At 47.0% G+C, this 22807-nt stretch overlaps 1 protein-coding gene across 2 annotated transcripts; it reads right to left on the minus strand.

The window, feature by feature from the left end:
* Positions 1–313: 313 nt before the first annotated feature.
* LOC133359552 (E3 ubiquitin/ISG15 ligase TRIM25-like) lies at positions 314–20440 on the minus strand. 2 transcript variants are annotated; one of them, XM_061577991.1, is made up of 6 exons: positions 19706–20440; positions 18546–18641; positions 8574–8807; positions 6223–6245; positions 5808–5911; positions 315–927 (listed from the first exon to the last, which is right to left on the minus strand). In XM_061577991.1, exons 1-6 carry the CDS (start codon positions 20276–20278, stop codon positions 380–382), a joined length of 1578 nt encoding a protein of 525 aa, XP_061433975.1. In that variant the 5' UTR covers positions 20279–20440; the 3' UTR covers positions 315–379. The 2 variants fall into 2 exon arrangements, with proteins under 2 accessions (XP_061433976.1, XP_061433975.1); XM_061577992.1 differs by lacking the exon at positions 8574–8807 and having other exon boundaries at positions 314–927.
* Positions 20441–22807: the final 2367 nt, after the last annotated feature.

Consider the following 22807-nt stretch of genomic DNA (forward strand, 5'->3'; position numbering starts at 1 on the left):
GCCCGACCGCCTTTGTTTTCCTAGTGGCAATGTTTACTACACACCGCACCAGGTACTTATTTGAGGCTCAGTCGACTTAGGGGAGGCCCGGTTCAGATAATCGTCAACAGTGTTGGTGACGGGGTCATGGGCCTCCCCTAGGTCGACTCAGCCTCAAATTAGTTCCTGGTACAATTTGTAAATGTCACCACTGGGGAAGCAAAGGCGGCCAGGCGTGGTGTTGGCCACCCACCCCCTCGAATGCCGTGTCAGCCTTCTTAGGCGTTTGCTCACAGCCCTTGCCCCAACAGTCTGATAAGGCTACACGGGGATCTGTGTCTTTGTGTGTGTGAGTCTGTGCGTTGTGCCCGTTTCTCTGCGCTGCTCACACTCCGTGCTCTCAGGACGCACGACTCAGATCCAGAATCCTCACTGAGTTACCATCATCAAACACACTCAGAGCAGGGCAGAGCGGTTGACTAAACGAGTGGTGGATGGAGTGCAGCAGCTCCATGGAGTCGGCGCGGTAAAACGACAGCAGCCCCGCCTCCCAGTGCAGGTGACACCCGACTCTCCGGGGAGGATCCCTCACCGGCAGTGAGGTCCGTACACCACCATGCCACACTGAGCAGCTGTTGTTATTTTTACATAAAACCCAGGATGAGTCGTTCCTTCCCAGCTCGCACTCTTTACCACTCCCTTTCCGTGCGATCGTCCCGTACGTGACTCCAACCTCACATATCCCCACCGCACCCCCCACGTCCACCTCCCAGTAGTGCTGACCCGACGAGAAGCTCTGGGAGCACAGGGCTTGTGACCAGGCATAAAAGCGGTGTGGGTGATTGGGGAGACCCTGGGAGACAGCGGTCCGCGTCACCGTCCTGAGATCCGAGGAAATCTGGAGTTTGTTGTGGGCCGAGTTTGGATCCACAGTCAGTGAGCGTCCATCTGCAGTAACGATAATCACAGTAGCCGTGTTAACAACAGCACCACTATAACAACAGCACTCGTGCACTAACACGCACGCACACTACATTAGAGCAGTTCATAATGAGCATTATTATACAACGTTGTAATGCGTAGCTATCGGTGTGATGACATGTAACGGGCACTTTGTCAATCCACTGCTGGATAAGGGCCTCCCTACACCGTGCAGATCGTGGGGGATATTTGATCATACTTCACCACGCCGGTCACCGCGCGTTGGCGAAGGCAGGCGGCGCAGCTGGAGAGAGCACAAAAGTACAGTACAGCGGTGCGTTTGTCTGCCCCTCCATCTGCTGCCCCGCCACGTGACCCCGCAGCCTGTAGCACCTACTAGGCAGGGTGGTGGCTGCCTCGCCACGTGGCCCCGCAGCCTGTAGCACCTGCTAGGCAGGGTGGTGGTGGCCGCCCGTGCGAGCCCTGCCCAGGCCCAGCCCCTGCGGGGCTTTGCGAGGTGCCAGGAGGTGGGGCGCTTTGTGCGCTGGGGCTGCACGATTTGGGGAGAATCTCTAATTGCGATTTTTCTGACAGAAATTGAGATTTGATTTGCGATTACATTTTTTAAAGTCAAGCTTCAGTTCAATAGTCACTGTGTAATAGATTTAAAACACGTGATGGAGCATTACCACATGATACCATCAAAATGTGAACTGCTCTATCTATTCTAATGCAAGGATGATAACTTAACAGATTTGAATTGCTTCCAACATGTATTTATTAAAATGTTTTAATTGAAATAGAACGATCAAACATATAACAATTGTTAAGTTAAATAAATAAAGTTATAATTATAAAAAATAAAACAATTCCATTAAAGTAATTGGACTTTTCAAATCGCAAAAAAATCGCAGCCTTTGCGATTTGCTAATCGCATTGCTTCAAATTGCGAATTCGATTTGAAATCGATTAATCGTTCAGCCCGACTGTGCGGTAGTGCCCGTGGGAGGCAGTGGATCACAGCAGCAGCAGCAGCGTAGATATCAATACCGCCGTAGCGTCTCTGTGTGTGTACAACAAACACAAACATCTCCCTTGTGTCACCTTTCACAGGCTGTAGGGCAAGTGGTGTTGGTGAGCACCTGTGAAGGCCGGCACGGCACACGAGGTGGGTGTGATAGTGTAGTGATGTACACTCGTGTGTATGTGATGGTGTAGTGATGTACACTCGTGTGTGTGATAGTGTAGTGATGTACACTGTGTGTATGTGTGTGATAGTGTAGTGATGTACAATCGTGTGTGTGTGATAGTGTAGTGATGTACACTCGTGTGTGTGTGTGATCGTGTAGTGATGTAAACTCGTGTGTGTGATAGTGTAGTGATGTACACTCGTGTGTGTGTGATAGTGTAGTGATGTACAATTTGTGTGTGTGATTGTGTAGTGATGTACAATGTGTGTTTGATAGTGTAATGATGACTGCTGTGTATAAACATCGCCACTGGGGAGACAAAGGCGGTCGGGCGAGGTGCTGGCCACCCACCCCTTCATAGGAGCTCGCTAATAGCACTTGCCCCAACAGTCTGTTAAGGCCATGCAAGGGATCTCTATCTATATCAACGTATTGGTATGTATTGATTAGTGTTCTTTTGTAATTAACTTGTTGTTGCCTGTGTAGTGATTTGCACGGGCAACTTAGCTGATGCCTTGGCCTGGCTGTTTAATAAAACCTAAAGTTGACTTTGATTCTGAGGGCTTCAGGCTGTAACACTGATCCCTAAGAATCCTCAAGGTGTCTGTATCTCGCTGCCTCAAGCACTAATAATGAATCCTAAACATCATAGCCCTAGAGTGTGTGTGTGTCAGACTCACGCGCAGAATAGCAACAGTATCCTCACTCAATTATACACACGTGTAGTGTTAATAGAGCTCATGTAATAGTTGTTTGACACCGTGAGCAGGCAGGGACTTTGGAAAATCCTGGACAAGCTAGGCTGCCCACCGAAGTTCCTCACCATGATCGTCCAGCTTCATGAAGATCAGCTTGGACAAGTCAGAAATAGCAACAATCTCTCGCAGCCCTTCCCTATTGCAAACGGCGTGAAACAGGGCTGTGTTCTTGCTCCCACGCTGTTCACCATTTTGTTCAGCATGATGCTCCAGCAGGTCACAGAGGACCTCGACGACGCTGATGGCGTATACATCCGTTTTCGTCTCGACGGGAGCGTGTTCAACCTGAGGCGTTTGCAGGCCCACACAAAGACCATGGAGCAACTGATCAGGGAGCTGCTTTTTGCTGACGATGCCGCCCTCCTTGCTCATACAGAGGCAGCTATGCAGCGAATTACGTCCTGTTTCGCGAAAACGGCTCAGATCTTCGGCCTTGAAGTCAGCCTGAGGAAGACTGAAGTTCTTCATCAGTCCGCACCCCATGAGGAGCACCATCCACCAAGCATCTTCATTGAACAAACAGAACTGAAAGCTGTCCACCAGTTCAGCTACTTGGGGTGCGTCATCTCGTCTGACGCCAAGATCGACAACGAAGTCGACAACAGGCTGGCCAAGGCAAACAGTGCATTTGGCAGACTATACAAACGTGTCTGGAACAACAGAAACCTTAAAAGAGCCACAAAGGTCAACGTCTACAAAGCTGTTGTGCTGACCACTCTCCTGTATGGCGCTGAGTCCTGGGTCACGTACCGTCGTCACCTGAGTCTCCTCGAGCGTTTCCATCAGCGCTGCCTCCGCACAATCTTCAATATTCACTGGAGTGACTTCGTCGCCAACACTGAAGTCCTCAAGTCAGCGAAGGTCATCAGCATCGAGGCCATGGTCTTCAAGACACAGCTTCGTTGGGCAGGGCACATCGCCAGGATGGAGAACCACCGCTTGCCTAAGATCGTGCTGTATGGGGAACTGTCCTCTGGCCATCGCGACATAGGGGCACCACGAAAGCGATACAAAGACTCCCTGAAGAAGTCCCTCACTGCTTGCTGCATCGATCACCGTCAGTGGGCAACACAAGCAGCTGATCGCAACTCCTGGCGGCACACAGTCCACCAGGCCACCTCCTTCTTCGAAGATACCCGCAGGGCCCGTATGGAGGACAAAAGGAGAAGGAGGAAGAACCATGATCCCTCAGCACCCATCCCAGATGAGACCTATACTTGCAGCTGTTGTGGCAGGACCTGCTTGTCCCGCATAGGCCTCTTCAGCCACCAGCGTGCCTGCAGAAGACGTGGATGTCCTTCCTAGATCTTCGTTCGCGAAGCCAAGCCATGATGATGAATAGTTGTTTGCACTCATCTGTGTGAATGTGCTGTATTTTAATGTGTAGGTATATTGATATATGTTTTATAGTAATTAACCTTTTTGTCTAGGTAGTGATTTACACGATCAACCAAGGTCAAGCCCTTGACTGTCTGTCTCATTAACCTCTGAATTGTAACACAGAATCCTAAACGTGCCTTTGAGTCTTAGAGCTTTAGGCATTAACACTGAACCCTATGAATCCTAACTGTGTGAGTCTGGATATCGCAGCCTCAAGTACTAATAATGAATCCTAAACATCTTAGCCCTAGCATGTGCGTGTCAGACTCACACGCAGAACAACAATAGCATCCACATTGAATTATACACACGTATAGTGTTAATAGAGCTCATGTAATACTTCTTTACACTCGTGCGTGTGCTGTATGTTAACGTAGAGGTATTGCAATACATGGGCAATAGTAATGTATCTGTATGTATTTACATTGATACACATGGTCAGCCACAATGATAGCCCAGTCTGGCTCTGTGAGCCTCAGGTATTAATCTTGAACCCCAATAATCCTGTCTGTGCCTTAGTAGGGATATAGCAGCCTCAAGCATTATGAATGAATCCTGAGAATACTAAGCCTGCCTTTATCTGGTTATGAGCCTCCGACATTATCAATTAACGCTACGCATCACAACGGTGATGTCGTCTTTCTCGAGTCTGATGATGAATTCCATCACAGAGAAGACTTATGCTCATTGATTCATCTACTACTTTGGCCACCAGCATCCTCACTGGATAATACACACGTGTAATATCAATGGAGCTCATGTAATAGTGAAATACTCTCGTGTTTGTGCTATATATTATTGTCCAATGAATACATTGCAGTCGTAATGTTTATCTTTGCACGTGTCGTGCAAGGTTATGCCTTTCGTCTGGCTCTGTGAGCCTCAGCCATTAACTGGGGAAGCTAAGAATTGTAAAAGTTCCTAAGTTTGACTCTGTGCATCAAACTGTTAACATGAAGCCCGAAGACTCCTAAAAGTGTCTTAGTCTTGGTGAATGATTCTTGGATATTAACAATCAACAATAAGATTCCTAAACGTTACCTTGTTCTAAAGCTATAGTTTGTATCATTGAACCGTACAACTCCTACAAGCAGCCTTTGTGTATGCAGTGGTGATGTTTACAAGACGTACTAGGTACTTGTTAAGGCTGAGTGTACCTAGGAGAGCTCCACAATTGGTTTTGAATCCATTCATCACTGATGTTAGCCATGGCCGTGAATAGCCTGTTGGTGACTATGTTTGTAGCTCAGTGCACAAACCAAACCATCTTCACTGGACATCCATACTCACTCTCATCCATACACCCATACAACTCAGATTAGCACGGTTGGTGTGAAAGAAGTTCAATGTAGATCTATACACTTTTACAAAGATAAAGATGCCCCTGCCTATCCTCAACAAACTTTTGGGGCAAGTGCTGTTAGCAAGCACCTGTGAAGGCCCGCACGTCACACCAGGGGGTAATGTTCATAGCGCAGTGCGCTAACCACTACACTACCGCTCCACAACATACTTATACAAGAACAATTACACACACAATAACACACACACACAGGTGGTAAGAGTCTGTGGAACTCACACATGAATGCCAGCAGGTTGACCACAGCTCCCTGCATGGTGCTGATCGCGGCGATGTCTTTTTCGCTGGGAGATGAGGGTGGAGATCCCTTCTGAGCGTCTCTCCTATGAGACCAGAACCAGCAGTGACTCACACAGCCCGTGTCTTATACAGCACCAACACACACAGCTAGTGTCTTACAAAGCATCATCACACACACACACATCATCATCATCACAGCATCACACATCATGGTACACAGCATCATCACACATAGCACCATCACACACAGCATCATCATCACACAGCATCATCATAGCCAGTACCTTACACAGCATCATTACACACAGCATTATTATAATCATCATCATGCAGCCCATGTCCCAGATAAGGCGTCACCCCGTGTGTTATTCTGTGCAAGTTGATGAGTCCATACCGGTTTGTCTCCTTCAGGTGAACCTGCAGGAGTCAGACACAGAACAGGGGACGCGAATCAGTTCACCTCCAGCCACATTAACCACACGGTGATTGGTAGAGGCGATGAGGCTGCACTCAACCATTTGCTTATCCCAGTGTTGTTGGTTGTCATCAAGACAAAGCCGTTAACTCGTTTGGACTCGATGGTTCTCATCAGCAAGGTGTGGCCTCTCAAACCGTTGCACGGGCAATAGGCGTACGTGTCACTCGACATTGAGTGGCAGTGATTGTGAACCAACATTGTAAATAATTATCCACTGCGAGGGTGACTTACACCCAGAACATCGTGTTACTTTGTCAGTAGTTTTGAATTTTAGGGACAGTTTTTGGGCCTAAAAACCTCAGAGAAGCCCACCATTGATACAATTTGAGCCCAAAAGTCGGTATTGTACATACATAACGTACCTACATAATTATTAACTGTGAATAACCCAACTAATAATAGAGATCCATTGTCATTAATATGCATACATTAACTCACGTCTCCCACTCTGGGCTTCGCACCTGATTGGTTCAGGGTGATGACATCACAATTATTCTTCGAAGACCAAAACAGGAGAATATCTCCATAATTCTGACGGTTACCTGATGAGGCTGGTTTTAATTACTGGCAAAACGTTGTACTCCAATTGTAAATGTTATTTGTTTACTCTCCAACACACCGGTGTGCTGAACTAGTAACTTATTGGCATTTTATATTTACATGACAAATCTAATTGGTTGTATCGGGTGGTGGCGGGTTTAATGACACCTTTATATTTAAGTGATCTAACCCAAATAAAAACGTATTAACGGTGAACACTTGTTGAAGCAGACAATCTTCGGATTGGTTTAAACTTTCCGAGACTGATCAAATAATAAATGCCTCTGGCTTTCCTGTTATTAAAAGCTCTTCTCTTTTCAGCATTACTCTTGGTTGGTCGACATTTAAGTAGCTTAGATCTGTATATTACAGGACCATGTGGATAGATGTTGTAGTGTCAACGTCTGTATACATTACCAACTGATTATTAACTCGAAGGATTTGTGTGTTAATGGTTTCGTAGATAGAAATATAATAATAAAAATAAATTTAATGAAAATAAAAAGAATACAAATAAAATAATTAAAAACAAAACACTTGATTTTTATTATTATTTTTCTATCTACGTGACTTTACCGACAGAACCAAAGAGTATGAATTCCTGCAGTCACGAAAGTTGAAAGTCAAAATGTTAATCGTTTATTCATTATTTGGAAATTCAGTAGTAAGTTATATTTTTAATAGAACATACAAATTCACATTGGTGGACTTGTTTCAATACAATCTATGGCCGATAGATTGTATTGACAATGCAAGTTGCGTTATTATGTTCTTTGTGAAACCTTGCATGTGCCGCCTTTCTAAATATACGGGCAGTTTTCGACATAAAACGCGAATTTAATCACGGAACAATGTTTTTTCAGTGGAGCGATCTGAGATGTAATGAGTCAGCCTCGTGCTGGCAGTGAGTGTTTGTGCATGTGTAATGTTCTTGTAGAGACACAGAGTCTTCGTAGAGGCCACACGGTTTATTATACCAAACAGTTACACTTAACCCTAACAAAAAGGGGTAAGGCCCCTTTCACCCAAAACCTGGGGAGGTACAGCCTCCGAGCTATCGTACCTACAACTCTATCTACTCTAGCCCTCCGGCTGGCTATACCTAGGAGAGGCTGACCCACCGCTGGCCCGGTGGGTCCCTGACCACTGGACCGTCCGGACCTGGCCCTTAGAAGGGCATCAGGCCGAGGGAACCTCAGGGTCCTAACCCCTCGACCACTGGCACCGCACTGAGCCCCATCCCTTAGAAGGACGTCGGCGGCTTGGGGTCCAGGGTCTTCTTCTTCAGGCGGCTTCTGGCTTCGGCTTGAGACGGACTGACTCGCTCTCTCAGGGACCCGCACTTTATACTCTTTCTCTCAGAGGTGTTCCAACCGCCGTTGGCCCGACCGGTCCGGACCGGTTTCTACAACTCCCCCTGGTTGTGGCGCGTGTGTTTCGAAATGACCACCACACATGTGTGCACCCGTGCTCGTTTGTGCGTGTGTGTACAAGTTCGTGTAGGGGGAATGGTAGTGCAATGGTAAGCACACTGTGTTACCAACCCGGCGACACGAGTTCGATTCCTGCTCACGACCAACACCAGTGATAATTATCTGAATGGGTCCTGGACCTCCCCAAGGTCTTCTCATCCTCAAAGGAGTTCCTGGTTTGGTGCATAAACATCGCCACTGCAGAGGCAACAGTGGTCAATGGTGGCCAGGTGGGGTGATGCCTACTCACTCTACCTGCAGGAACGCGAGCGAGTCCCTCTCCTCCTGCAGAGCGTGCAGGCGCGTGGCTGCTGCCTGTAGCTCGTTGATCTCGTGCTCGTAATGAGCGATGTTCTCCTCGATCTGGGACAGTAGCTCGTGCCCCTTCACGTCCACACGGTCCAGAGCTGCCCTCTCATCCTCATCGAGCATCTCCCTCATGCAGGTGAACTCGCCTGAGATGCGAGCCTTGGTCTGGACCATGGAATCCTGCAAGGGTGTGCGATGGAAGCTATCATTTCATATTCAATGCTACAAATACCAAAGTAACATTGTTTTCTGGCTACTCCACTAGTTTGCCCTGCCTCCACATTATGTCTCTGCACTCACATCTCAGTGAACAGGTCGATAACTGTTGAAGAATCTAGGACATTCACATCTATAATATGGTTAGTAAGAGAAAATGCAAAATTGTATTTTTCTGCAGAAATAAACACATCATAAAGTGAAACATTAAATTGTAAATCGAAACATTATTTTCCATACGGTGTCATATGACCTAAGATGCATTCCTAAAACAAATGTACCAACCCAAAACATACTAAAAAAAATATTTCAATACAACTGAGATATTTTATGCACAAATATGGAGAAAAATAACGACTAATAACTTGCTAAAATTATCTGTTATTAAAACTACCGCACGTTATTGGATTGTCCATTCCTCTAAACACATGCTGGGCTCTCTCCCCTCTCTCCACCGTTTCAAATCACTCCGAGCTCAGATATTTGATGGAGACCAATGATCTGCTTTTCTGGTTGTATTACTAATATTCTCCACAACATGGAGATGTTGTGTGAATTATTATCACTAGCTGACTTGATGCCCACTTTTACAACAGGTTTTGCATGACATTGGATACTTTGGATACTCGTAACATTTTCGTGGTGGTGCAGTTTTTGTGTTCCAATGACCCTCAGAGCTATGTCGCCTGGAGTCTTGTACTCCTGGTAGGATCTGCCTTGGTTAACAGGTTTGGGCAAATGTTCCAGACAAATAATGGTCCAAAAAAACATCCCTTTATGAATGGTTAAAAAATACTAAAATCAGAGAACCTGACCCAGACAAGGTATACCAGGACAACCCCAGGGAGCCAGGCCTGGGGGTGGCGTTCGCCGAGAAGCACCTAGTGGCCAGGTGACTACATTCCCCGGTTGAGCCCTGCCCAAAATGGCTACGTGGCTCCGTCCTCTGGGCCAACCATCTGCAGTACGAAGGGTGAGGGGCGAGTGCGATGCTAGTATAGCAGGGAGTGGGATGGCCTCAGACGGACGACGGACTGAACCTTGGAAATGGGTACTACAGTAGCTATTAGGACATAGAATCTCACTTCACTGGGGGGGGGGGTGGTGGGAAGGAGTCGGCACTGGTGGAGGAGGTGGAAAGGTACCGACTAAATATAGTCGGTCTCACCTCCACACACAGCATTGGCAATGAACGCTAACTTCTCGATCGGGGGTGGTCTCTCCAATTCTGGAGAACCCCCTGGTGAGTGGCCCCGGGTGAGTGTGGGGATATTCAAATTCCAGGCTGGGTGCTATTCAGTTGGAGTTTTTCCCAGTGGATGAGAGGGTCGCCTCAATGAGACGTTGGGTCTCAGAAAGGACAACTCTGACTGTTGTCTGTTCATATGTACCAACAGCAGTTCAGAGTATTCGGCCTTCTTGGAGATGGAGGGTGCAGTGCTTGATCGTTCCACCTATCGACTCCATAGCTTTACTGGGTGATGTCAATGCTCACGTGGGAAAATATGGAGAAACCTGGAGAGGCATGATTAGTGGGAATGCCCCCCCTGATCTGAACCCGAACGGTGAGATGTTACTGTAATTTTGCAATAGTAACGGAATGTCAATAACAAACACCATGTTCGAATATGAGGATGCTGATGTGTGTACTTGGTACCAGCGCACATTGGGCCGAAGGTCAATAATTAACTTTATAGTTGTATTATCAGACATAAGGACATATTTTGTGGACACTCGGGTGAAGAAATGGGCAGAGCTGTCCACTAATCACTGCCTGGTGGTAAGTTACACCTAATGTTTGGGGCACCGACCAGATAGATGTGGAAGGCCCAAACGAATAGTGCAGCTTTTCTGGAAACGTCTGGCGGAAGACCCGGTGCAGAAATTTTTCAACTTCCCCTTCTGGGAAAACTTATCCTGCACTCCAGAGAAGGTCATGGACATTGAGTCTGAGTGGACGATGTTCAGGACCTCTATTGTGGATGCGACTGCAAAAGCTATTGTCGGGAGGCAGTGAGTGCCTGTGAAAGTGGCAAACCTAGGTCCCACTGGTGGACATCAGTGCTGAGGGATGCTGACAAGTTGAATAAGGAGACTTTTTCCTAGCTATGCTTGGTAAAAGGTCTCCCAGCTCGATTGAGAGGTACCAGCTTGCCAAGAGTGTGGCAGCGGTAGCAATTGCTGAAGCAAAAGCCCAAGCAAGGGAGGCACTTGGAGAGGCCATGGAGAGAGACTACCGAGCAGCCTCAAAGATCTTCTGTCAAACCATCCGACGCATTAGGAAGGGTATATGGGATGTTGCCCCATCTGTTCTCAGTAACATTGAACACAACGAAGGAGATAGTCGAGAGGTAGAAGGAACACTTTGAGGAGCTCCTCAACCCAGTGGACATGCCCTAATCTCAGATGGCAGCCCTGGAAACAGCTGGGGGCATCGGATCCATCACGGCTGCTGAAGTCACTCCGGCGGTCGAGGGCCTTCATAGCAGCAAAGTTAATAGAGTGTATGATGTTCACCCAGAGTTGTTTAAAGCGCTGGACAGTGTAGGAATGCCTTTGCAATGTTGCATGGAAGGTCGGTACAGTACCTCTGGATTTGAAAATTGGAGTTATGTTACCCATTTTTAAGGAAGGGGACTAGAGGATCTGCTCCAACTACAGAGGGATCACACTCCTCAGCATCCCAAGTAAAGCCAGTGCTAGAGTGCTGGAGAGGAGTTTCTTGCCGGTTAGTTGATCCTCAGATTCAGGAGGAACAATGCGGATTCCGTCAGGGTTGTGGAACAATGGACCAGCTCTTTCCCTTCTCACAGATATTTGAGGGGTCATGGGGGTATACTGCTCCAGTCTACCTTTGCTTTGTAGACTTGGAGAAAGCATATGACTGTGTTCCCTGTAATATCTTGTGGGAACTGCTGCGGGAGATTGATGTACCGGTGCCGCTTTTGTGTGGTATCCAGTCCCCCTATTCCAAGAGTGAGAGCTGTGTCTGTATTATTGGTGTTAAATCAATGTCATTCACTGTGGGTGCTGGACTCTGCCAAGGGTGCGACTTGTCTCTGCTCCTTTTTATGATTTTCACGGACAGGATATCAAGGCACAGTCCAGGTATGGAGAGTATTCAGTACGGGGGCATGGAAGTGGCATCGCTGTTTTTTGCAGATGACGTCCTCTTTGCCTCATCAGTGTGTGATCTCCAACGTGCACTGGAACAGTTTGATGCTGAATGTGAAGTGGCTGGGATAAGGATCAGCACTTCCAAATCTGAAGTCATGGTTCACTCTCGAGAGACGTTGGATTATTCTCTCCCTGTGCGGAGGGAAAACTGCCCTTTGTGAAGAAGTTTAAGTACCTCGGGGTTTCTATCCCAAGTGATGGTAATTGGGAACAATGAGATTGGATGGTGTATCGGTGCAGCATCCGAAGTGTTGCAGGCACTGTACCGTTCCATGGTAGTGAAGCGGGAGGTGAGTTCTTGAACAAAGCTCTTGCTTTACAGGTCAGTCTAGGTTCCCACCAACACCTATTGTCATGAGCTTTGGGTGATGACTGAAAGGATAAGATCGCAGGTACGAGGGACGAAAATGAGATTTCTCCACAGGGTTGCTGGGCTCACTCTCCGTGATCAGGTGAGAAGCTCGGTAATCTGGGAAAGCCTCAGAGTGGGGCCGCTGCTCCTCTGGATCGAGAGGAGCCAGTTGAGGTGGTTTAGGCACCTGGTAGGGATATCCCCCAGTAGACTCCCCCTGGAACTCTCCTGGGAACGTTCCACTGGGCGTTGACCCCAGGGCTGACCCAGGGCATGCCGGCTTGACTATATCACTCGGCTGGCCTGGGAACACCTGGGAATTCCCCAGAAAGTGCTAGAGTCTGTCACCAGGGAAAGAGAGGTCTGGACCACCCTACTCAACATTCTGCCACCGCGACCCTCACCAGGACAAGTGGATTGAGAAACGAATGAATTAACAAACTCATGCATGCGACAACGCAAACAGGCTCATAGCAATATCGTTGAAGACATATCAAAAGTAGATTCAATTACGTAATTATCTGAATCATTAAAATGTACATCAAAAGAGCTAATCACTAATACATCATGATTCGTGCATATTCAATTTAAAACGTTTTATAACACGTTCCTTCGGAGTGGGCAGGTAGGAACTTGGTTGGACAGCGCATTCGTGCGATCCGTGTTGGATACCGTAGTCGTGTTGGAAGTTGTAGCTGTTACTATTGCATCTGATGATGATTCTTGATTTATTGCTGTAGGTCTTTAAGTTCATGCTGCTGCTGCAGCAGGTCGCGCCTGTGCTGTGTCGCCGCCTCCTGCGTGTACCACGCGCGCCAATCCACCTGACCTGGTCCTTGAACGGCCACGATGTTGTCGTAATGGCGCACCAGGTGCATGATGTTGAGCAGGGCATAGACGCCGCAGTCGAGAAAGGTCACCTGCGGGCGTTGCACCGGGGAAACCCGGGGCAGCACGTTGGCCACCTCGACAGGACCGTCTTGCATGAAACAAATGGCGTTCCCCGTTGAGTGGCTGGCCCTTATCAAGATGTCAATATTGAAGGCTCGGGCGGGTAAAATCGCGTTGAGCGTCGTGCTGTTCACTGTGGGCAGCGACCCCCGACGACCATAGTCGTGCCCGTTGTAGAGGCTGAAGTCGTGATCGGCCGGATTTTTCGCACAGGTCGAGCACAGGACGACGTTGTTGATGTCGGGCACGAGATCCGGATTGAGATGGTACCGGACGTCGTTCACGCACAGCACGGAGACGTGCCGTTCAACGAGATGCTCCGGCAGGGTGCACTGCTCGGCGACTTGCTCATTGGTGAGGCGTAACACATTGGGAAGCTGTTCGACGGGGCCGGCGTCGACGATGGTCTTATTGGCCTCAAAGAGAAACTCATTGCACGACGCGCACGCCGCGATGCGCCCCGTGCCGGGGTCACGGGCAGCCACACTGCGCTGAGAGTGCACAGCGTCGTCGTGGCCTACCGCGCCGCCAATGGCTCGCAGGATCCGCTCGCAGACCGCGGGTCCGTTAGGCCCATGCAGGCTCTCATCATTGAAAACAAAGGCGTCGGGATGGTTTGTGCACAGGTGGAAATACAGCAGCGCCAGACGCGGATCCTTTGCGAAATTTTGCGACTTCGCCAGGAACCTGACGGTCTCCTCACTAGGGTCCTGCTCAGCGAGAGCGGTCTCGGCCAGAGACGCCAGCATGGCGTCCTCAGTATCGACGCTGACGCGTCGCTTCTCGGCCTTCGCGATGCACGCGCGCTCCAGTCGGGCAGCACGCTCTTCGGGCATCTCGTCCTTTATTGTGCGCTCGCCGCCGTACTGTGGCCAGACGTCGCCAATGGTTGCGAACATCCCCACTTTCTCCACACCGCCGATGGTTGCACTGAACGTCGGCGATCGCGCCAGAAAACTTTTGCAGTCAAGCAAACTGCAATATGCCAAGACAGTCACAGTCACTGAACTGCGCAGAGTGCACGACAGACAAATATGCACGACAGACAGCCAAATAATCCTTTGTGGGCAGTGTGGAACCTGTTGTTCCTCCCTGTATAAGATTCAAATACTGTCAATAATAGCTGTATTATAATAAAATACTGTCAATTATCCTTTTTCACACTCACGATGTATGTATCATGTCAGAATAATTTATAAATAAGAAATGCCAAAACTATTTTTTTCAAATTAAGAAATGGCAACCTCGTGTCTTACCCACAAATGTAGCAACTACCAAAAGCGTTGAGTAGGCACGTAAAATAAATTCATCAACTGAAATTGATTATGCTCCTGACGAATAAACAAGTCACGTGAGATTAGATTATTTACAATGCATGTACTTTACATGCCAATGTTCATCATCATCATCAGCCATGCTCAATCTACTGCTGGGAGAAAAGGTTCCCCAATATTTTCCCCGATATTGTCACCATCCCTCATGATCTTGTGATCCACCCAGCTCATGCGCATGAGATGATCTCATTGCTTCATCTCTGTGGTGGTTATTTTCTCACACGTGTTTTCTCCATCGGTTGACATTCCATCCCAAGTTCTGTCCACTTGCTATTATCCCTTTTAGTCACGATGTGTCTTGGCCAAGCCTAATTAAAACTCTACTTGCATTTTTGCAATGTTGCAATGAGGAGAAAGTAAAGTAACCAAAAAATAACTGTATTAATTAAAATAGAGATGGTCAAAATGAAAATAATAATAATGAAATAATGACTGTAAATCTATCACAATTAATTGAAAAACTGGAAAGTGTGCTGGGAGTGGGGGAATAGGCTTCAACGTAAATATTAAGAGTCTTCTATTAAGAGTCTTCAAGGCGGTACGTGACTCCACAGATATTTGCTTTATCACTAAAAACACAATGAGATATTGATAAGCTTTTTTCTCGTATCTCTTGACGCAGAATAAGCTGCCTATGCACATATAATATCGTATTGTAATTTAGAGTACTGGCGAAGCGTACTCAGTGTTTTGTATCTCCTGCACTTTTATTATCGATTTGTACCGTTTGCTTATGGAATATTGTATTGATTCCTAAGTCATGGAATCTATAATCTTCTACTTTTTGAGTACTTGATCAAACTGCTTGGCGCATGGCACGCATTTTTACAGACGCATCTTGCAATGTCATTGTTCTGATCATTATAGATACAATATAAACAATATAATAAACGTACACCACTTGGTCAAGCCACTGCTAGATGAAGGCCTAACCACGCCATGTCAGTCATTGAGCTTGTTTTGACCATATTTCACTCCGGTCATTGTGGGTGTGCTGAAGATTGGTAATGGTTTTTTAATAGGCTTTTGTGCATGCAATTATCGCAACACCCTTAAAAATTCAATGAACATCCCTAACTGGACATGTGTGCATGGTGGCAATGGCTGCCTGTGGCCATGTTTACGATTCAACTGGAGTCCCCCCCCCCACTCCCAGCACACTTTCCAGTTTTTCAATTAATTGTGATAGATTTACAGTCATTATTTCATTATTATTATTTTCATTTTGACCATCTCTATTTTAATTAATACAGTTATTTTTTGGTTACTTTACTTTCTCCTCATTGCAACATTGCAAAAATCCAAGTAGAGTTTTAATTAGGCTTGGCCAAGACACATCGTGACTAAAAGGGATAATAGCAAGTGGACAGAACTTGGGATGGAATGTCAACCGATGGAGAAAACACGTGTGAGAAAATAACCACCACAGAGATGAAGCAATGAGATCATCTCATGCGCATGAGCTGGGTGGATCACAAGATCATGAGGGATGGTGACAATATCGGGGAAAATATTGGGGAACCTTTTCTCCCAGCAGTAGATTGAGCATGGCTGATGATGATGATGAACATTGGCATGTAAAGTACATGCATTGTAAATAATCTAATCTCACGTGACTTGTTTATTCGTCAGGAGCATAATCAATTTCAGTTGATGAATTTATTTTACGTGCCTACTCAACGCTTTTGGTAGTTGCTACATTTGTGGGTAAGACACGAGGTTGCCATTTCTTAATTTGAAAAAAATAGTTTTGGCATTTCTTATTTATAAATTATTCTGACATGATACATACATCGTGAGTGTGAAAAAGGATAATTGACAGTATTTTATTATAATACAGCTATTATTGACAGTATTTGAATCTTATACAGGGAAGAACAACAGTTTCCACACTGCCCACAAAGGATTATTTGGCTGTCTGTCGTGCATATTTGTCTGTCGTGCACTCTGCGCAGTTCAGTGACTGTGACTGTCTTGGCATATTGCAGTTTGCTTGACTGCAAAAGTTTTCTGGCGCGATCGCCGACGTTCAGTGCAACCATCGGCGGTGTGGAGAAAGTGGGGATGTTCGCAACCATTGGCGACGTCTGGCCACAGTACGGCGGCGAGCGCACAATAAAGGACGAGATGCCCGAAGAGCGTGCTGCCCGACTGGAGCGCGCGTGCATCGCGAAGGCCGAGAAGCGACGCGTCAGCGTCGATACTGAGGACGCCATGCTGGCGTCTCTGGCCGAGACCGCTCTCGCTGAGCAGGACCCTAGTGAGGAGACCGTCAGGTTCCTGGCGAAGTCGCAAAATTTCGCAAAGGATCCGCGTCTGGCGCTGCTGTATTTCCACCTGTGCACAAACCATCCCGACGCCTTTGTTTTCAATGATGAGAGCCTGCATGGGCCTAACGGACCCGCGGTCTGCGAGCGGATCCTGCGAGCCATTGGCGGCGCGGTAGGCCACGACGACGCTGTGCACTCTCAGCGCAGTGTGGCTGCCCGTGACCCCGGCACGGGGCGCATCGCGGCGTGCGCGTCGTGCAATGAGTTTCTCTTTGAGGCCAATAAGACCATCGTCGACGCCGGCCCCGTCGAACAGCTTCCCAATGTGTTACGCCTCACCAATGAGCAAGTCGCCGAGCAGTGCACCCTGCCGGAGCATCTCGTTGAACGGCACGTCTCCGTGCTGTGCGTGAACGACGTCCGGTACCATCTCAATCCGGATCTCGTGCCCGACATCAACAACGTCGTCCTGTGCTCGACCTGTGCGAAAAATCCGGCCGATCACGACTTCAGCCTCTACAACGGGCACGACTATGGTCGTCGGGGGTCGCTGCCCACAGTGAACAGCACGACGCTCAACGCGATTTTACCCGCCCGAGCCTTCAATATTGACATCTTGATAAGGGCCAGCCACTCAACGGGGAACGCCATTTGTGTCATGCAAGACGGTCCTGTCGAGGTGGCCAACGTGCTGCCCCGGGTTTCCCCGGTGCAACGCCCGCAGGTGACCTTTCTCGACTGCGGCGTCTATGCCCTGCTCAACATCATGCACCTGGTGCGCCATTACGACAACATCGTGGCCGTTCAAGGACCAGGTCAGGTGGATTGGCGCGCGTGGTACACGCAGGAGGCGGCGACACAGCACAGGCGCGACCTGCTGCAGCAGCAGCATGAACTTAAAGACCTACAGCAATAAATCAAGAATCATCATCAGATGCAATAGTAACAGCTACAACTTCCAACACGACTACGGTATCCAACACGGATCGCACGAATGCGCTGTCCAACCAAGTTCCTACCTGCCCACTCCGAAGGAACGTGTTTATTTATGCACGACAAACAAACAAACAGACAGTCAGACAGACAGACAGACAATAAATCCCTGGTGGGCAGTGTGGAACATTGTTCCTTCCTGTATAATAATTGGCTATACGTTGTGCTGCTTTAGAAATAGGTGCATGTCATGAGAGCAAAAGTGTTTTCTGGCATTCCTTGCACTCTCTTTATAGCCGCATCTCTTGTGTTTATTCTAGCATTCAACAGCCGATTTCCTGTCGTATTTTATCGCCATCTAGACTCGTTTAATGGCCAATTTTTAATTCAAGACAATCGTTGCTCCATACTGCTTTATTTTATCTGATCCATTGCAAATCATTCGAGTTATCTTGCGACGTGCTTTGAAGTCTCACGAGAGATACACGTTTTTGTGTAAAACGTTGTATTAAAAAAGATTACGTTTCAATTACCCATAACTATAATAATGCAATGTCCTGCACAGTTATTACACACTGACTCAAGCATACCAGAGTTCACTTGGATCTACGGAATTATCCTCAAGGGGAATCACGGACTCTACTCCGGGTGGAGGTCACAGGGCCACAGAGGCCACGCGTGGTACCTGCACGGCCTTGCGAGTGGCCTTCATCTGTCCCACGGACGCCTCCACCTTTTTCCTGTCCTTCTCCACTGCCCGCATCTCCTCGCCGACTCTACCCTGCAAGAGACAAAGTCATCAGAGGAGATAGTTCTGAATTGCCCACCAGAAGCATGGTGAGGAATTCAGCCTGGACTGACTGAAGAAAGTCTAATAGGCAAGGGACCTGTGGACAGGTAACACTGGTCAAAACACTTTTTCTGGCATAAGGTATTCCAACGTTTCTAAGGTAATTTTGGGGTGCTGATTCCAAATCTGGCATCAGTTTCACATCCGGTTTTTGAGATATCAAATATTGCATTTTCAATAACAACAGCAAATGTATGCTCATATATTAATAGCTAAACAGACATCCATACAAGAATAAGATACAATATACAATAATAATGAAACAAACATTTAATGAGCCGTAGCACAAAGTTGTGAGAGTGACTGCATATCAATGTGAGTGAATGCATATTACCATGTAAGAATTTAATTGTGAAGATAAGAAAAATATGTACAAAAAGGTAATTCACAATAGTGATGTTACATCTGCATAAAATGGGGTATGCCGATAGCATACAAATGAGATGTGATAGAGCAAATCTGAGATCAGATTTGGAATCAGCACCCTGAAATTAGTCTACAACAGCTGCAAAAGTCCAGGCCGGAATTTTATTTGTTGACCAGTGTAATCAACCCACAGTGATGTTTGTTGAATGAGATGTTTCAATTATACCCAGTGGACAATTTGTTTTATCAGCTCATGTAGAGGTATCATAATCAGTATAGGTATTTATACTGGTTGAATCCGATGAGCCATAAAGCTCTTTTTCACAAATGTCCAGTAGGGGTGGGTAAACACGATAAAACAACAAACTATACAAAAAATCAGATAGTAGTGCAAAGTACATGAAAGGTAAACAAATCACCCAATAACATACACATACGAGTAAGCCATCCCCATCCTACCAGGCAAAGCCTACCGAGGTATCAATTAATTGTTTTTTATAAGCGACATGGCCACAAATGATAACCTATCAAAGTGGTTTATCATGTGGAAATGTCGAGCTGCCAAATAATCTCAATGCATGTTTTTTTCTGCACCTCAATGGTTCTCGCAGTTGGCATGCAGGCCTCACCTTCCGTGTCTTATGCTCGTTCTCCAGCGTGTCAACATCATGCCCTCTGTGTTCTCCAGTGAAAGCGCAGACTGTGCACACGAGGCTCACGTCTTGTTTGCAGTAGAATATGAGCTCCTGTTTGTGCCTCTTGCACTTGCGTTCTTCAGGGTTCACATCTGGTGAAACCAGGACATGGTCCTTCAACTTCGCTCTCTCCAGGTGAGGCGCGAGGTGCTTCCTGCAGAAGGACATCTCACACTTGAGGCAGGTCTTCACTGCAAGCGTCTTGCCTTCTGGGCAGTTGTCACAGAAAACAACACCGCCAGCAGCAGCAGCAGCCATGGTCTCAGTCACTCGCAGCTGCTCTATGAGGTTGGCGAGCGTCACGTTCCTGGTCAGCTGGGGTCGTTGAGGGAAGGTCTTGCGGCACTGCGGGCAACAGTAGGAGCCTGCCTCCTTCCAGGCGTCCTCCAGGCACTGGAGGCAGAACGAGTGGCCGCAGCTGAGCGTGGAGGGACAGTCAAACGTATCCAGGCAGATGGAGCAGGTCAACTCACGGTCCACGTTCTGAGCGGGAGCTGCGCTCGCCATGACCCAAGGATGCACCCAAAGTAGTTTCTCACTGTGCCTCAGAGAATATATTTCAACAAAAATACGTTATGTTTATAATACCGTGAGATGTTGATTACCATTGACGAGGTGTGTTCTGTTCAGAAGACGCTGTGTGAGCAGCTCACACAGTGGAGATGAACAAGGAAATGAACTTGACTTCACCCGCAGTTAAGTTATAAGTTATAGAGACACGCCCTGGAATGTTCCACACGGCGGCTGGGCTCACCTGTGTAGACGTGGCGTTACAGTCACGCACTGTGTAATAGGTAAAACTGATTTTTGTGTTAATTTGTCATTCCCCTGCAGTTCCGATTAGCACGGTTGGCTACGTGCAGTGTGGAAGAAGAAACATTCTGATGGTAATGTTTAACTAGTTTTTTCCCATCTGTGTCTTTATTCATTATTTTTCTTCTTGGTTCTTTTGGTAAAGTCACGTAGAAGGGAAGTAATAAAATAATAAAAATAAAACATTATTGTATTACTTCCCTTCTACGTGACTTTACCGAAAGAACCAAGAAGATGAATCCCTGGAGTCACGAAAGCTTTAAATCGAAATTCATTATTTTTCTTTAAAGGCCTGTTTGTTTAAGCTTCACAGTCTGCAATCGTCTTCCACCTTTATCAACTAATATTTAACTACTGGCTTCATGCATCCTCTGTTCATTGGTCAATTTTTTTTTATTCCAACGACACCGTTTTATCCTGAGTAGACGGTGGTTGTATGTATGTTGAACTTATTTTACACCATACTTAATCAACCGTGCTAATCGAAAGTGTGGGTGAGTGTGTAGGTGGGTGATTGGTTTAGTGTGTGGGTGAGTGGGTGTGTGGGTGAGTGAGTGTGTGAGTATGTATGTTATACTTATTTCACAGCGTACGTAGCCATTCGTGCTAATCGAAGGTGCGAGTGAGTGGGTGGTGGTGGTGGAGGTTGAGTGAGGGGGGGTTATTTGGTGATAGGGGAGACAGATGGGCAGGAGGATGGCGTAAAGGGTGGGCGAGCAGGCGGTGAGGCAGGGCTGGAGGAAGGGTGGCTGGGAGGGCGTGCGATTGAGTGGTTGGGTCCCGAGGTGAGTGGCCTTACGCATTACAACAGCGAACAGCCTCTGGCTAAACAAACATCGTGGTTCATTTAAGCTCATTATCTGTACGACTTTCACCGTACATTTTCCTATTATGCGTTAAAAACATCGAGTATTTGAATCTTCATAACCTAAACAATATATATATATATTCATCACCCATTGTTAATGTTAAGATTTTACATCCTGGAATCGCCGAGTTTGGACGATTCTATAAAACCTTTTTTTTATTTTACCAGGTAAGGCCCACTGAGGTTTATAGCTCTTTTTAGAAGCGACCTGGCCACAATTTATAGCTCAACGACGTGGCTTATTACGTGGACATGTTTCGCAGCCGCCAAACACTCTAAACGCATGTTTCTGAGTGTGGAGGGAAAAATTGGAGAACCCGGAGACAAATTCACGCGACTACGGGGAGAGAGACAAGCAAACTCCAAGTACATGTACAGGTGTCAGGGTCTGGATCGAACCGACGACCTCCTGTATACCGGGCGAGGTAGTTAACATCTTCCAGCCACCGCAGCGCGATGTAAAAAAATGACAGAGCAGCGACAACGAACAAGGAAACGAACTGACTTCACCTGCAGCTAAATTATAAACACCACGAAACGCGCCCTGGAATGTCGCACGCGGCAGCCCATACTCACCTGTGTAGACGTGGCGTCACATTCACACACACAGTGTCAAGGTTAAAGAGTCGCAATTGATATATTTTTACAAAAACCCCACGGCAACCATGAAACTGTAATGGGTTGTCCTCCAAACTGGTTACATCGGATTGGGTGAGGCTACGGTTTTTACTGTAAACCGCACCGTGTAAATTCTTATCTAAGCTTTAAAATTATAAGTAGGCTGTCGCGACCAATATTATTCATTAAACGTGTTTTTGGGTTAGATCGCGTAAATATTAAAGTGTCGTTAAACCCGCCACCACCCGCCACAACCAATGAATAAGGTTTGTCACGTAAACAAAAAAAATTTCCGCTAGAGTGAGGCTGTGCGTTGTGCCCAGCAAACCACACAGCTGTTAGTTCGTATTCAAGGTTTACAAAAAAAGATTCCCCGAAACCGTAAGTAAAATAGAAACCAAACAAATCAATATTTCAAGAGCCGCAATGCAACGTGGTGCGAGTACGAGAGACGGTGGTGGTCATTGATAAACAAGAACGCGGTGTGAATACGAGACACAGTGGTGGTGGTCCTTCATAAATAAAAACGTGGTGAGTACGAGAGACGGTGCTGGTGGTGGTGGTCCTTGATAAATAAAAACGTCTCACGAAGCAGCGGTCCCTCAAAGAGCCACACGCCGCTCTGGAGCCACAGGTTGCCGACCCTGTGCCCTGAACCAACTGGCGTGACGTCAAGTAATAATAAATTCATTATTATGTAATTGGAAATGGATAATAATAAAATAATGATTGAGCGA

Source organism: Lethenteron reissneri, chromosome 65 (assembly GCF_015708825.2).
Source record: "Lethenteron reissneri isolate LAM-NWPU_2019-01 chromosome 65, ASM1570882v1, whole genome shotgun sequence".
Taxonomy (NCBI): domain Eukaryota; kingdom Metazoa; phylum Chordata; class Hyperoartia; order Petromyzontiformes; family Petromyzontidae; genus Lethenteron; species Lethenteron reissneri.